The sequence below is a fragment of the Actinia tenebrosa genome, unplaced genomic scaffold, assembly GCF_029948245.1.
Source record: "Actinia tenebrosa isolate PJP-AT-01 unplaced genomic scaffold, QUT_ActTen_1.0 PGA_scaffold7__59_contigs__length_16204524, whole genome shotgun sequence".
Taxonomy (NCBI): Eukaryota; Metazoa; Cnidaria; class Anthozoa; order Actiniaria; family Actiniidae; genus Actinia; species Actinia tenebrosa.
The window spans coordinates 12,647,748-12,664,674 of record NW_028292584.1 but is presented as its reverse complement, the minus strand read 5'-3'; the positions used below and the strand labels follow the sequence as shown (position 1 = coordinate 12,664,674).

The 16,927-nt window shown below is 36.9% G+C and overlaps 2 protein-coding genes and 1 long non-coding RNA gene across 6 annotated transcripts; all 3 read left to right on the top strand.

The window, feature by feature from the left end:
• The first annotated feature begins 778 nt into the window (after positions 1-778).
• Positions 779-2,372, top strand: LOC148905670 (uncharacterized). Its single transcript, XR_016121685.1, has 3 exons — positions 779-982; positions 1,074-1,448; positions 2,264-2,372. It is a non-coding gene; the product is annotated as an uncharacterized LOC148905670 (long non-coding RNA).
• Positions 2,373-2,575: 203 nt separating this feature from the next.
• On the top strand, positions 2,576-9,483 carry LOC116302287 (cell adhesion molecule CEACAM5). Its single transcript, XM_031711563.2, has 10 exons — positions 2,576-2,729; positions 3,998-4,252; positions 5,151-5,393; positions 5,707-5,964; positions 6,474-6,737; positions 7,592-7,882; positions 8,001-8,116; positions 8,358-8,416; positions 8,668-8,813; positions 9,032-9,483. The coding sequence occupies exons 1-10, from the start codon at positions 2,576-2,578 to the stop codon at positions 9,061-9,063; spliced, it is 1,818 nt and encodes a 605-aa protein (XP_031567423.2). The 3' UTR covers positions 9,064-9,483.
• A 1,181-nt stretch (positions 9,484-10,664) lies between these two features.
• On the top strand, positions 10,665-14,230 carry LOC148905669 (myelin-associated glycoprotein-like). 4 transcript variants are annotated; one of them, XM_089039861.1, is made up of 3 exons: positions 10,665-11,008; positions 12,295-12,602; positions 13,320-14,079. In XM_089039861.1, exons 2-3 carry the CDS (start codon positions 12,527-12,529, stop codon positions 13,523-13,525), a joined length of 282 nt encoding a protein of 93 aa, XP_088895987.1. In that variant the 5' UTR covers positions 10,665-11,008; positions 12,295-12,526; the 3' UTR covers positions 13,526-14,079. The 4 variants fall into 4 exon arrangements, 2 of the variants coding, with proteins under 2 accessions (XP_088895987.1, XP_088895986.1); XM_089039860.1 differs by having other exon boundaries at positions 12,295-12,743; XR_016121684.1 differs by lacking the exons at positions 12,295-12,602; positions 13,320-14,079 and adding an exon at positions 14,089-14,230.
• The last annotated feature ends 2,697 nt before the right edge of the window (positions 14,231-16,927 follow it).

Genomic DNA, 16,927 nt, shown 5'->3' with positions numbered 1-16,927 from the left:
CCACGGGGATCTCTTGTGTGAGTCTTGATTGGTTAGTTCTAAATGATTGATTGACACTTTGATTTAGCATGTAAATGAGGTTGTATGCGGTTCCTACCAGAGGCTCCGACGATTAGCAATGCACGCGTGCCAAGCTAGAAGCTTTGAGACTGTAATAAAGCTCATCATCATCATTATTATCATAATATAAGCTCGACGAAGAAAAAGGACAAACATGTTTCTTTTCTCTAACCATCCAGTACACCCTTTTTCCCATGAGCTTATTCACAATCCGGTCGACCAACTTGACCTGGCCTTCATGCTCCTGAAGATCACATTGACGAAGATCAGCCATTTTGAAACTAGTATTTAGTTGTCAAGGAGCGACCACGATCTTAGCTCAGACTCAGTAATCTGTACTTGAATCTCATAACTCGGATTTCAACAACTCGAATCCAAATGCCCTTTAAAAGCTCCAATATCAGTGTGAAATGGGGTAAAAATAATGCATTCCATAGCCTTACATAGATAGATCATCGTAGATAGATATGACATGTTAAGTGATGCGAAGACGCGACGATAGTGACAACTTTGTGTGATGCATGTGTATTTGATCATGGAATCATAAAGATTATAAAATGAGATATCGTTTAACCTAGTTTAATAAGTCTTGCTTTTCGACAAGCAAAGGCATTTTGGTTCATAAGTATCCGTGGATCAATTTACTTAAATAATGTTACTAAATCCCATTGTAATTCCGCTTATAACATTATGAAGATAGAAATGGATGCATACCCATTTGTGTTACACGGGCAGGTAAGGGCATATGTAGCCCAACTGAATATATTCATGACACGAGACAATCAATGAAAACGACAGTGACTCACTATTTATTGTTAAAAGCACATGAATTAAAAAACTTCTAACTAAACTTATGTCTGCTTTTCAATAATGGAATCACTGGTAATAGTTTTCTTTGCTACACTGCTCTTCCATTCTTCAGGTAAGGAAATAAGGTTTATTGGAGCAATAATATGACTAAACGATAACAAACAACACGTTACGGATCAAGAACACATTCGGTTGTTTTCTAGATGCTGGAACATTCACTTGGCTACATTCGGATGATACAGTGAATGTTGTGGAGGGTGAAACGGCAAAGCTCAACTGGAGTGTTCGTATTAGTGCTGGTAAGACATGGGTAGCCGTCAAGATCTCAAGGGGCCTTAAAGATGGTGCTGGTCCAGGAGACGTCGACATGATATGAAGAAAGCCGTCTGGTGTAAAGATACTGCTACCCGAACGAGGTGCTGACATGGACTTAGATGTTCAAGCGAATTTGAATGTTCTAAATATTACTTTTACACTTCGTAATCTATCAAGGAAAGCTGACGAGATGTATTACAGAATAACTGCGTACAACGATGACCCGGACAGTTCTGTAAAAAACACAAAGCTGAATGTGGATGGTAAGTAAAGGATGGTCTGGAGGTGTGAAGCTTACATTACAAGCTTGTCTTACAATTCAAATGGATATGTGGTTTTGAGGTACGCACTAAAAACATGATAGATCTGTTTGTGTGAATATCGATCATTCGCGATATTTTATTAGAGAATATTCTTGCTAGGTTGTTTATTTGGCGATGTTGAGCTATGTATTATTTTACTTCCGGGAACAAATGAAGATAAATATTTATTTTCTGATCAAGTACTAATTTGTTACAAAAGAAAAATTATTTATTTATACACTAGTATAGAAATTAATATCATCAACTCACAGGTTCAGTGGGTTACACTGTAAATCACGATCTTTGGCTATAAATAGAAGTTCAAGGATACATCTTACTAGTCTTATATTCTGTATATGCCTGATGGATAGTTTTGATTGACTAGATATTCTTGCTTTTAGCTAAATGTTTAACAGGCTTCGACTCTTGAATCTTTAGTATCCGGTGTTCTCATAACTGTATTTCCGCTTACAACTTGACGAAGATAGGTGAGATGCATATTTAGTTGCCAACGATAACTATTAGCTATATAAGGGTCTAGTAATAATATTGCGTTACATGCGCTAATTAATATATTACACAGGTAGCCCACTTTCATATATGATGTTGAGACGCGAGACCATCGCTGAAGACGTCAGTGACTATATTTGTTTTAATAAAAATGTATTTATTGTTGAAAGACCATGAACTCCGTAAAAATCTAACTTATGTCCGCTTTTCAATAATGGAATCACTGGTAATAGTTTTCTTTTCTACACTGCTCTTCCATTCTTCAGGTAAGGAAATAAGGTTTGTTGGAGCAATAATATGACTAAACAAGAACAAACAACACGTTACGGATCAAGATCACATTCGGTTGTTTTCTAGATGCTGGAACATTCACTTGGCTACATTCGGATGATACAGTGAATGTTGTGGAAGGTGACACGGCAAAGCTCAACTGGAGTGTTCGTATTAGTGCTGGTAAGACATGGGTAGCCGTCAAGATCTCAAGGGGCCTTAAAGATGGTGCTGGTCCAGGAGACGTCGACATGATATGAAGAAAGCCGTCTGGTGTAGAGCTACTGCTGCCCGAACGAGGTGCTGACATGGACTTAGATGTTCAAGCGAATTTGAATGTTCTTAATATTACTTTCTCGCTTCGTAATCTATCAAGGAAAGCTGACGAGATGTATTACAGAATAACTGTGTACGACGATGATCCGGACAGTTCTGTAAAAAACACAAAGCTGAATGTGGATGGTAAGCAAAGGATGCTCTGGACCTCTGAAGCCTACAAGTTTACATTTCACGATTTAAATGAACATATCCATCCTTATCATTTTGTGTTTACGCACCTTCTGGTTGAATATGTACGCGGCTTCATTTTTTAATAGGAAATTCTTGCTTATTTTTTTCGACGACAATGTGCTAGTGTTTACTTCCGGGTAAGAATAAAGATTAAGAATAAGAATGATTTATTTAATGTCAATAACACAGGGAGTCGTTGCCCAATCTCCCAAGTCTGGGACTTATGTTAAAAGTGCTTGACAAGTTCACGGATCACATATTTAAGCCGTGATATATATTTATTTTAATCAAGTAATTATACAGAAGAAAAATGTTTTATTTACTTAAGGTATAGAAATACCATCGACTAACACGGTAAGTGACTTACATGATGCTCTTTTGAAAGAAAAGTTCAAGGTGACATCTTATAGGTTTTATTCTCTATATATGCATCATGGACAGTTTTGATTGACTAGATCAGCACTTGATTTTAAACAAATTAAGGCATCTTGGTTCCTCAGTATCCAATGAATCTTGAGTTGCTTCATCTTAATCGACTTCCGCTTATAACATGATGAAGGTTGATGTAAAAGAATGATAGATTACTTGTGTAACCAGTGTCGTAATTTAGATCTAATAAACCACGCGTTATAATTCAATTCAAAAGCCTACGGCAAAAACTCGGGAATTATTCATAACCTATTACAGGTCACGAGTATGGCCCTTCATCAGAAATTATGCTTCGATAGTGTTTGTGTGTTTGTGGTTTTCGGCACCAATATGCGCTGTCAGTCCAAACGGGTTTCATGTTGAAGTGACCACAAAGTACTTTAGGTATTATTTTACGTAATAAAGTAAAGCTTTACGTAAAATTGCCAAAAAGGATAAATCATTCGAGGCTAATTGCGGGTACGAGTGTGGACCTTTATCATAAATCTTGATTACGATGTGGTTTTTTTTCGACACAAATATGTGCGGTCAGTACAATATCGAATTTTCCCAGACTATTTCAGCACGTTTTTCCGGCATATTTCGTTTGTGCTGACTATTTACAAGTGATCCACAATACATTTCCAGCATAGTATGCAGCATGTAAGATGATGCAAAATGCAAGTTGCAAAAACGTTTTTTTGTGAAATGGGATAGTGAGGATAGGGAAGTTCATCTCTTAGCTTTTTTTTTATTTTTATTTTTTTTATTTTACTGTCGACTTTGTCTTTAATTACTTCTAACAATTTTAGTTCCTTCGTCGTGTGAAATATATCCTGGTAAAAATATAACAGTTAATGAAACAGACAACGTGTCACTAAACGTCACCACCACAGGAAACCCACCTGTTTATGAGTACATCTGGACTCATCCTAATGGAAGTAGACTGACCGCCAATAGCACACTGATATTTACAGCCTCAAGACAAGATACTGGGACATACAAGGTTTCTGTGTATAATGGTGTTGGTGATAGGAGTTATTGCACACGTCATGTCACTGTACAATGTAAGTAACGATAAATATCAGAGTACCTACAATATAAGTAAAAAGTTGTTTTATATTCGTAGTCTTCCCTCCACAAAACCTAACATGCTAAATTCCAATTCGATCTAGGTCAATTAACCTTGGCCTGGTTTTGATCAGCCGAGAGGTTGTTTCAAGGTATAGATGAGGGAAGGTACGTTTTTTTATTGGGGGTGGGGGGAGAGTGTTGGGGCTTAAGAGGTAGGGGAGGTCATCAATGAATAATAATTTGAACTTTTTGAAGGTTCAAACCTCTTTATTTTGACGAACGCTGTTTACTTGCAGGGCCTGGAGAAATGCCACAAATCAGTAAGCAACAGTGCCCCTCATAAGTCTAGAAATCGCATTGCCGGGGGTCTCAATTTCGAAATGTTTCCCACAGTTACTCCCGCCTTCGCCACTCGTTTGCCTAAAACCTAACAATTCGATCTCCTTACAGACTCGCATTGATGACTAAATGCGAGAGTCATGAAAGGGGGAAGAGTTACTACAATTTTTTTTTATCGTACTGCGAGTTCCTCCCCATCCCCTCCCCCCCCCCCCCCCCCACCCCCCACCTCTCGAAAAAAAGGCACGCGCGTCCACTTTAAAGTTTGTGCATTGATCAGATATTACATTTTTTACCTGATGGTGAAATAAATTTACTTTGGTAGTGACTCCAATTTGCTGATCGTCCGTACTATGAGAAGCAGGTTTTTTTTGCAACTGAATCAAAAAAACGGGTTCTCCAATTAATTAACTCTCGATTCATTAGATGGTTCGAGAAGGTGGGGTTTCACTGATACATTTTTTCACATTTTCTGTATTTGTAAATAATTTCATTTAAAATATATTTAATGAGTACGTTATCTTGTGATGGTGCATTTCATTCTGAAAACAGATCCACCAGATAGAATCACGTGTAGTAACAAAACAGTTCTGGAGGGTGATGATGTCCAACTAGTTTGCAGTGCTAATGGTAACCCACCACCTGATATGATGTGGATAAGAAATGGAAATATTCAAGGCATGGGGAGTACGTTACTAATCAAAGGTGTAACAAAAAGCGAAGGTGGAACCTATACTTTCTTCACCAACAACAGTCTTGGTTATAAATCAATCGAAATATCCATTACTGTGCAAAGTGAGTACTAACTGAGACATTTATAAAAACATGATTGGAAGGAAATACGGAAATGCTATCATTTACCGAAACATTTCCACGCGATCTAAATTTAACTGTTTACGCCATTTAAATTCCTGAATATTTTTATCGATGTTCTTTAGATAACATGATTTGTTCTTTTTCAAAGTAATTTTCTAATAATATACTATAACGGAAAAAAGTTATATTGATGTAATTGATGCTAAATATTATTTTACTAGTTTGTAACTTAGAGAAAGCCACGCACCATATCTTGTTTATGAATACATTTTCGAATGCATCTCTACTTCAGTAAGGAGTAAATCACCAGAGATAACAAATCCGTACAAACAAGTAATATTGTTTAACGAGGGAAAAGACGTTAGTCTTGTTTGCAATGCCAGTGGATACCCAGTACCTAATATCACGTGGACGAAGGACGGCACTGTCATTGGTGTTGGACGAATATTCAAAACACGAGTAAAAAGGAACGATTCATCGTGTTACACGTGTACAGCAGATAATGGTATTGGACACGCCAAGAATGCCAGCATATGCTTAGATGTGCAATGTAAGTACGAAGTTTATCTTCTTCAGCTAATAAAATTAATTGTCAAGATCTGCATTAGCTCCTTTAAGACGGTATTGCATTACGAAGTAAACTCAGTCATGACTGTTGTATTGTGCTTTGCGCCATATTAAGGCTGTCATCCATGGATGAAATATGTTTATTTTTTCACAACTAAGTAACTGATTACATTCACAAAAAAAATTCTCAAAAGTTCTTACAAATGATCGTACAAACGACCGTGTTTCCCAATCACATGCAATAAAGACGTTTCTAATATTCCTTAGGCATGTGCCAATGCAAACATTTGTATTTTTCGACAATTATCATCAGTGGAAACACATTAATAATGTATGCTTGCATTGCTTTGTTTTTCGTTGTTTTTTGTTTTTTGTTTTGTTTTTTTTTTGTTTGTTTGTTTTTGTTTTTTTTGTTTTTTGTTTTATTGTTTTGTTTTGTTTTGTTTTTTTCCTCTCTTTTTTTCTTGCATTTATTTATTTTTTAACTTGTAGATCCACCTTCAAACGTAAAAATTACTCCATCAATTGCCAGTACATTTTTAAAAGAGGGCGATAATCTTTCCCTGTATTGTCAAGGTGACAGTAACCCAGATCCCACATACGCGTGGAGGCATAGCGGAGAATTGCTTACAAGTCAACAAAGCAGGTCATTGATTATCAAGAACATCAATCAAAGACAAAATGGATTATACCGATGTGAAGCAAAAAATCGCCTTGGGTTTGTTCTTTCAAAACCGATTGAAGTCGTTGTACAATGTGAGTAAGCAAAATAATTTATTTCGTTGTTGTAAAGTGCGCACCGTCGGCTTCCATTGATAGCAGTCGAATTTCAACTGAATGAACTACCGACGTTACTGAAATATAAGTGCTTTATCTTTACCTTTAATTTACAAAAGAGTTGTGGCAAAGGAAATGATGATTTTTAAATTACTAAAACGTGGTTTTCATTAAAGATGCAATCATTAGCTTAACTACATGCGAAAATGAAAGACCATCACCTCCTGCACCTGCGAATGCGAATGCGACTGCACTTGCGCCTGCGCCTGCGTACCACCTGCGTATGTCGTTGTGCTTGTACTTACGTCGCTAATTCAGGCCTGTATAAAAATATGCATACAAAGGTAGCAAAAAATCGGCGGTAAGTTTTAGAATGCTGGGATAACTATCTATACCACTGGAATACTAATAAATGTAATTTATATAAAAATAAGAGAAATTCATGGTTTTTGGGCACATTCCAATATGCACATACGTTCTACCCAGAGAAAAACCCTCAATGCACAGGAGAGGACCAAAAATTTAAAACCAACTCTACTCAAATCAGTACGACACCGAGTCCGGTAGCATAGGTAAAAAGCGAGTGGTCTCACCACGATGGCACTTGTGCTTCCCCGCTTCCCTTCTGAAAGTGTACTATTGGTAATTAAATGATTGTCATGTAAAAAAAACATATATGGGTTATGGCGTTGTATTTAGTCTAGTTGTCATTCCCTCATCCTTTCCTTGTGCTTATATTTGTTAGTAATACGGCATACATACAACTTTTAAGTCACATTACAAGGCAAAACCAGTTAAACAGTTAAACAGTTTGACTTTATGTCTTTAAACAGACTTAGACCCTTTGGAAGTGATTGGATCAAGTAACAAGAGCTACAGTCAGTCCAATCCACTGGTATTGTTCAACCTTAGTATCAACGCATATCCCAGTAACACATCCCTGTCTTGCAGTCCTTCTGCACCGAATATATTGACTACCATCACCAGCCATGATGCAGGATTAAATGGAAAACAGTATTTGGTATTCGTTGTCATCCAGAATGATGTGGACAATGCTAGCATTCTATGTAAAGCTGAAAATAGCGTTGGTGTACGAGAAAGGACATTTTACAGACGACCGATACGTGAGTAATCTTATATTTAATAAGAGTTACAAATGTCACTGGCTTAAGTCGAGCCAGTCCTTATGTTTTTTGCTATGATCTACCAAGCCATATTTGACTGTTTTGGTTTCTAATTTAGTCTTAAAGGAATCTTTTGCCGGCCAGTTTAGATTAACATACCCGAAATGGCAGGATAACCTTCAGGATGTAAAGTCAGCAGGCTACAATGATCTTAAACAGAAGTGCATCAAAATAGTAAGTAGAGTATAGTCATTTTCGTCCGTCCGTCCGTCCGTCCGTCCGTCCATCCGTCCGTCCGTTCGTTCGTTCGTTCGTTCGTTCGTTCGTTCGTTCGTTTTATTCGTTCGTTCGTTCGTTCGTTCGTTCGTTCGTTCGTTCGTTCGTTCGTTCGTTCGTTCGTTCGTTCGTTCGTTCGTTCGTTCGTTCGTTCGCTGCACGGTCATTATTATCATTACTTTATTTTATTTATTTCTAGTTACAAGCTGCATACTTAGGTGTACCATATTTGGCTGCCATAAAAGTTAAGGATTTCATGTAAGTATTCAAATATATAGTGGCTATAATTTTAGTAACTGCACTTATAATCGCTAAGCACCGCTACAAAATACAGCACGCGGGTCTATGCTATAGATCCTCTCTCCTTACTGAATTTGAGCCCAGGTCAGCCTTGTTGCAGTTACGAAAGTCCACACCATATCTCCCCCCACATGAGTGATTTCGATATATTATTGTTTAACTTGAGCAAAGCTGTATTCTTTTTATCTTTACGACTTTCATTACAATAGTAAGGGAAGCATCATAGTGCGGTTTGAGCTCGAAGTCATCGGTCAAGTACCTGATCCACTGCTGCCTTTGAGAGAGTATATTAAAACACAAGGAGAAGAGATCAATGGCTTACAGATGGACTACAACAGCATTCAGAAATCAAGTGGTAAGATGCTTTAGTAGCTTGGATTCGATTCCAAGGGCGGATCCAGCAAAAATTTTAGGGGGGGGGGGGGGGGGTGTGGGGGCTAATTGAGTTTCTTCCGTCATCACAACAGAAAGAAGATTAAAAAAAGAGCATCTAATTTCATTTCTCCGTGCGTTGTAAGTTTGTTTCTTCTCTGTCTATTCACTCACTACTATTATTTTTCCTTACGAACAAAGAACGACATATCACTTCAAGAGACAAGTTTTAATGCTCCAGATAACGAAACACCAAATGTGCCAGAATATGAACCAATAGGAAGGCGAGGATTATCGACGAGTAATGTTGGTATCCCAGAATATGAAGCTGTGACAACAAGAACACGACCACTTCAACCACATTCTGGTGTACTGGTCTCAGTATGAAGGTGCAGAGCAACATGGACAAACAGAGGCTGTTTCAAATCCACCACCAGTTACCTATCAGACCATCCAGCCTCGTACTGGTAACTATGATTCACTGAGTCCTTCAACACGGCTGCCCCATAAGGGTACAGTACTGTCATCCACAAGAAGCCCAACCCGTACAGGAGAGTACCAGGCCCTTCAACACAAGGGTGTGTCTCCACAGTACCAGTCTCTGGATGGCTTGAGCAAATGTTAAGTGAATAAAGGACCAAAAGAGAACAGTATTGATGAGGCATTGCTTTGTGCTTTTAAATGCTACTAATAGTGTAAATGATATGCGGGACATTTGTATCATTACTGATAGCACACTCGCACCTCCATTATAAAAGATACACTTGCAATTTAATTTGATCACATTTTGCTATTTTCTTCGATTCTTTTATACACATTCATCATACCTAAAGGCAGTTTTGTAATAATCAAATAAATCATACGCATATATCAATGTCAAAGAAACCCAAGAAAAAAATAAGGTCTTCTAAAATGCGATTCATTCATATTTGCGGTTAACCACATACATTTAATACAGTATGTTGACACAATAACTATATAGTTGACTCCATTTGGATTGCATTCACCTATTGATACTTATAACAATAAAGGAAATAATTCACAAATATCAATCGCAGGTTCAGTTTTATGTCCGTAGATTTCCTTTTACCATGTCATATTTTTTAGTTGAAAGCTTGACGAAGAAGAAGGACAAACAAGTCTCTTCTCTCTCCAATTCCCGTACACCCTTTTTCCCGAGAGCCTATTCACTCACAATCCGGTCAACCAACATAACCTGGGCCCGGTTGCATAAAGCTCTCTTAAGATAAGAGCATCCGTAAGTATTGTTCCAAAACAATAGGCCATTGTACTAAGACAATACTTACGAGTGTTTTTAAGCTTTTACATCTCTTTATGTAACTGGGCCCTGGTCCTCATGCTCCTAAATATCACATTGACTTAGATTAGCCATTTTGAAAATAGTATTTAGTTGTCTGAAAGAGCGACCACGATCTTAGCTCAGACTCAGTAATCTGTACTTGAATCTCATAACTCGGATTTCAACAACTCGAATCCAAATACCCCTTAAAAGCTCCATGCAGTATCAGTGTGAAATGGGGTGAAAATATTGCTTTCCATAGCCTTACATAGATAGATCAACTTAGATATATTATAATATGTTAAGTGATGCAAGACCCTCAACTGAAGATGCGACGATAGTGACAGCTTTGTGATCCAAGTGTATTTGATCATGAAATCATAAAGATTATAAAATGATATATCGTTAAAGTCTACTTTTTAGTATGGAATCGCTGGTAATAGTTTTTTTTCCCCCTTTATTTATTTTCCCTTCCTCAGACAAGGAAATAAGTTATACGTTTTTATGACGTAACGGGTCTAAGGGTCAAGCTGATATTCAGCTGTTTGTAGATGCTGGATCATTCACTTGGCTACATTCGGATGATACAGTAAATGTTGTGGAAGGTAAGACATGGGTTTCCGTCAAGATCACAAGGAACGCTACAAATATTGCTGGTCCAGGAGACGTCGACGTAATAGGAAGAAAGCCGTCTGGTGTAGAGATATTTCTAACCGAGCGAGAATCTAACATGGACTTAGATGTTCAAGCGAATTTGAATGTTCTTAATATCACTTTCTCGCTTCGTAATCTATCAAGGAAAACTGACGAGATGTATTCTGTGCACGACGATGATTCGGACAGTTGTGCGAGTTCTGTAAGGTGAACGTCTATTGTCAGTAAGTAAACTTGGAGGTCTGAAACTTACAAGCTTACAAGCTTACGATGATCATACCATGGTTTTATGTTTACGCAGATTTTGTTTGTCTGAATGTATACTTTGTTTTTTCATAAGTAAATATTGTGGAAATAATGTGCTATTATCTTACTTCTGGGTACGAATGAAGATTGGGATATATCTATTTTAATCAAGTAATACAGAAGGAAAATGTTTATTTTTCTATGGTTTAGAAATACCATCGACTAAAACGTAAGTGACTTAAATAATGGTCTTTCCATATAAATAGAAGTTGAAGGTTAAATCTTATAGGTTCTATTTTCTTTCTCTGCATCGTGGACAGTTTAGATTGACGTTTGAGATTAGAACAACTTGCTTTTCGATAATGAAAGTCATCTTGGTTCCTCAGTATGCGATGGATCTTCAGTTGTTTCATTTTAATCTACTTCCGATTATAACATGATGAAGGTAGATGAGATGCATGATTGATTTACTTGTGTAATCAGTGTGGCCAACTAGTTTACGATCTGATAAGTCACGCGTGATCTTCAATTCAAAAGCTTAAAAAATTCAGAAATATTTCACGAGTATAGACCTTCATCAGAAATGGACAATGATATGCACTGTCAGTTCAAACAGGCTCTCATGTTGACAGTAACTCGATATCATTTAATGGTCATTCGTTGGGCATACTGTAAAACATGCACCGGGTTTGTATGTGTTTTAACAGAGTTAATTTCTATTAACTTTGGTTTTAAGTGGTCATATGTAAAGTAGTGGCCATGAGAGTTATAGTACTTAAGTACAACGTATCAATAACAAAATAGCCCATCAAAGAACAGCGTATCATGCATTGCATCAAATTAAAGTATCAGTGCCTATCATTGTATTTGTTTGTCGATATATCAATTATTTGACAGCGGTGGCGGACTAGTGGTAAGCTTGCCACATGCTGCGTTTTAGAAATTAACGTTCCAAATCCTATATATCTATTTAAAAAAAATTGATTGTTTACGGATTTCGTTGCATGTTGCATTTTGAATGTTGAATGTTGCATAGCAAATCCGAAACGCTGTATGGGTAATATGGAATTTTCAAAAACTTTGTCTTCACGTTGTTCCGGCATATTTCTTCTGTGCTGACATTATTTACATATGATCCACAATAAATTTCAGGCTTAGTAAACAACATGCAACAAAACCTTTTTAGTGAAATGGAATGGTACGTGGGGATAGGAGGACAAGTTTATCAAAATTCGTTTTCTTCTTACTTCTTTAACAATTTCAGTTCCTCCTTCGTGTGAAATACATCCTGATAAAAATATCATAACAGTTAAAGAAACAGACAACGTCTCACTGAACGTCACCACCACAGGAAACCCACCTGTTTCTGAGTACATCTGGACTCATCCTAATGGAAGTAGACTGACCGCCAATAGCACACTGATATTTACTGCCTCAAGACAAGATACTGTAACATACAATGTGTCTGTGTATAATGGTGTTGGTGATAGAAGGTTATGGACACTGCTGCTAATGGTAACCCACCATCTGGTATGATGTGGATAAGAAATGGAAAAATTCAAGGCCTGGAAAGTACGTTACTGATCAAAAGTGTGACAGAGAGGGAAAGTGGAACCTACATTTTGTCGGCAAACAACAGTCTTGGTTATAAATCAAAAGAAGTACCCATACATTACATTGGAGATACCAGGACTGAAAGATTACATATCTCACGTAGGCTTCTTTAATCCTCGCAAGCATAATTCAACATAGAATCACCTGTTCAATATCATCGCTATTATACCTTGACTATCGAATTGATACCATACCTTTATATTTAGCTATATCTTCACTTATTTTATATAATCAAGTATAGTTAGTCTTACTTTGCAACGCATTCTCTTATTATATGAATTTCATCCCTTTTCATCATTTTAGTGCCCTTTTTTTAAAATTAATTGAAACTTATTTGTTCACTCTACTTAGGATTATCCAATCCGCTTTTGGTGCGTAAAACCTTTCTACTTTTATCTTATCGGCGTAACTACTCTATATTGCTAAGTACACATAAATATATAGACCGCTCGTAACGTAGTCAGTTAGTCCAGTTGAGTGTCAGTACTAATAAAACGAACGGCAGCAGCAGCAGTCTTCAAGCGGTCATCCCGTAACACTTTGGGCTGATTATGTCTAAGGATGAGAAATAGTACGAAAAATGAACAGTTGGGCGAGAATTTCTAGTAAGTAATAAACTGTTCAGCAATTGTTTATTTTATTTTTATTTTTTTTCTACTTTTCCTTTCGCTCTAGATCCCCCCAAAGCCGAAAACCGGAAGAAGATCGTCAGTAAGGATTTGATCAACGATGCTGTGGTTGAAGGAGAAACAGTGACCTTGTTATGTAATGACATCACTGGTAGTGATCCACTGAACATAACGTGGACTAATGGTAGTCACGTGCGGAGTCAAGCGAACTTGCTGCTAAATCCTGTAATGGCGAATTCACATAGCGAATGATGGAGATCAACCCGTGACAGTTGTGGTTGCCGCGATTGCCATGGTTGCCACGAAAGAGCAACTGAAAATCTCACACCAACTGTATTCTGTTAATGATCTGAACCTAGCCTGATTATATTTTATGCGTATATTTCATTTGAATATTTTACATGTATTTTTACTTTAGCTCGTCCAAATCCTTCGCATGTAAGTTAGTATGTAATGTAAATAAAGACGATCTGTCTGCTAGTTGTTTTAATGCTGACCTAAATATATTATTTATAAATTAATTATTCAACTACTGTTCCTTTATTTGAAACTATATTTGACATTGTGGTTTGAATTGAAATAAAGTTTCAATTAATATAAGACATGTACAAGTCTAATTGATTTAACCTAAAACACCTACTACACTCGTGTTATCTATGTCTATTCTCCATTCTTCCTGCGCGCATTCTTCGATTATCATTTAGTAAACCTTGATAATTTACCGGTTTTTTACTATCGATCTTTTACCACTATGTTATTGCTCCTTCAATAATACAAATGATGTAAATCTGACTTTATGTTTTTTGAACATGCAGACTTAGATCCTTTGGAAGTGATTGGATCAAGTAACAAGAGCCACAGTCAGTCCAATCCACTGGTTTTGTTCAACCTTATTATCAACGCAAATCCCAGGACCACATCCCTAGGCCTGTCTTGTAATCCTTCTGCACCGAATATATCGACTGTCATTACCAGCCAAGATGCAGGGTTAAATGGAAAACAGTATTTTGTATTTGTTATCATCCAGAATGATTTGGATAGCGCAAGCATTGTGTGTAAAGCTGAAAATAGCATTGGTGTACGAGAAAGGACATTGCATTTTTACAGACGACCAACACGTGAGTAATGATAATAATGAGTTACAGATTTATGGCACGGGTTTGCTGAAACAGAAGCAAAGTTGGTAATTGTAATCATGATATGAAATCATCTTGTTTTCTTACATCGTACGCAGATCGTAAAGATTGCTTGTTGTCGATAACAACTGATAAAGACAACAAGACACTAGTTACAGTTCTTGGAGTACTGTTTGCTTTGTCGATTGTTCTGAACATCATATTTATTGCGGGTTTCCTGTGGTCACGTAGAAAAGGTATGATATAGACTTCCTCGGCTGAGGGTTAATGTTTTCCCATTTCAGACCACGTGCATTCCCTAGAGTATCATTTCTTTGTTAAACGGTTGTGCTCGATTTAACATGAGAGGAGAGACATGAATATGGATACCACTCCAACAAAGAATCTAATTTTCAAGGGAATGACAAGTGGTCTGAAATGGGAAACAATTTTGAGTGCAAACACATGGAACATGAGGGTAAAGATGGAAAAAGAGAAAAAAGATAAAATTAATATTATATAGTTTTTATTAATTTTTCTTATGACTCTTTTCTGATTTTAGATTCAAAAATGAATTCTGAGAAAAGGTACGTGTTTTTCTAAAACATATAACTAATAAAACTAAGATAATTTTTTTAATATAATGTTAATATTAATTTCACAGATCAAATATCAATGATGAAAAAGGACAAATGGTTAGTCACATAAGAATTATCTTCAGACCTTCATTCCATCATTCCTTCATGATTCATTCTTTTTATCTTTCGTTTCCATATACGTTTTTTTTTTCTTTCTGTTTATACATTCATAAATATTATTCTTCCTTACGAACAAAGAACGACATCTCACTTCAAGAGACAAGTTTTAATGCTGCAGATAATGAAACACCAAACGTGCCAGGGTATGAACCAATAGGAAGGCGAGGATTATTGACGAGTAATACTGGCATCTCAGAACATGAGGCGGTGACAACAAGAACACAGCTATCCCAACCACATTCTGGTATACAGACGAATAACTCCATGCCTCAGTATGAAAGTGCAGATCAACATAGACAGACAGAGACTGTTTCAAATCCACCAATAGTCACCTATCAGACCATCCAGCCTCGTACTGGTAACTACGATTCCTTGAGTCCTTCAACACGGCTGCCCCATAAGAAGGAAGTACTGACATCCACAGGAAGACCAACACGTACAGGAGAGTGCTAGCCACTTCAACATAAGGGTGTCTCCACAGTACCAGTCTCTGGATGACTAAAGCAAATGCTTTATAGAACAGTGAGACAGGACTCTCACGAACCCAGTATGGATATGACATTTCTTTGTGCTTTAAATGCATCATTCTTTAATCACACTCACTTTCCGTCGATTGCTAAAGATACACTTGCAACTTTTCATATTTTGCACTTTTATCTTGAGAGTTCTTTTTGACATAATTCATCGTACTTAGAAGCAGTCTTGTAATAATCGAGTGAATTATAGACAGGATCTGGAAGGGTATTTGCGGGTGCCGGGTAACGGATAAATTATGAGCGCGGGAACCGGGAAACTAGAAAGAAATATTAGGGGATTCGGGATATTGACATCGGCCGTGACTAGGGAATTGCAGAATTCAATTTCCGGGATGTGCAATTCTGAGTTCTGATTTTAAGGAAAAACGTGAAAACATAAATAGATAAAATGAAATAATATTCAAACGCCTTTGAATACGTTTGTCGAGCGACCCGGGATTTCGGAAAAACATAAAGCTCGTGAGTCGGGATTCGGACCTGCTTTCCAAACCCTGGATTTTAATATATACCATCTAGGAGGAAGGCTGATTTGTTAGAGTAAGCTTTGTCCTTTCAACCGCGGTAGGATAACAAGAACAAGAAAACCAGAACTTAAAGCCATTTATTATTCATTTGTTAGCCACATATATTTATTGTAATAATGATACTTGCACAAAAACCAAGTTATATAGTGCACTCCATTTGGGTTAGTATCACTTATTAATACTGATAAATAGTAAATGAAATAATGCACAAATATCACATACACCATTTTTGATTTTGTAGAATACCGCTAGCGTGTTTCTTAATTATAATACAGACTCGTTTACTCAGTGTGTTAGCCTTATTTTAGTGTCAAAGTATTCTCAAATACCTACGTTTGAGTAAAAAATGCACAACTCGGCTATGGAAAACATAGTGACGAATTCCGCGGATCTTTACTCAGAATCAGTTCAAGAGCCAGGCAACACTGGAGCTTGAAACTGGAGCATAGACAATAACCCTAATGACGTTCTTACCTTAACAACCACACTTTTTTTCAAATATGTTTTCATAGAGTGCAAACAATATAACCGTGAAACTTTAGTAATACTAAATAGCACAATTTCATGCAAATTCCATTGTTTCTATTGTTTAATTAGCGCTATTTTGTACTATTTAGTAATTAGTGTTTCGCGGATTAATTGTTTGCACTCTAGTATTCAAATGTTAAAACTAACTTGAGAATAACAAGACAATAATGAAAAATATCATAACAAAAAACTA

What these genes read in the sequence shown, in the direction of transcription:
- LOC148905669 (XM_089039860.1), top strand. Translation starts at nt 12,527, where the DNA reads ATGGACACTGCTGCTAATGGTAACCCACCATCTGGTATGATGTGGATA. An exon ending in TGAAAGATTACATATCTCAC is followed by an intron (nt 12,744 to 13,319) that starts GTAGGCTTCTTT and finishes CTTTCGCTCTAG; the next exon opens with ATCCCCCCAAAGCCGAAAAC.
- LOC116302287 (XM_031711563.2), top strand. Translation starts at nt 2,576, where the DNA reads ATGGACTTAGATGTTCAAGCGAATTTGAATGTTCTTAATATTACTTTC. An exon ending in CATATGCTTAGATGTGCAAT is followed by an intron (nt 5,965 to 6,473) that starts GTAAGTACGAAG and finishes TTTAACTTGTAG; the next exon opens with ATCCACCTTCAAACGTAAAA. An exon ending in ATTTTACAGACGACCGATAC is followed by an intron (nt 7,883 to 8,000) that starts GTGAGTAATCTT and finishes TTTCTAATTTAG; the next exon opens with TCTTAAAGGAATCTTTTGCC.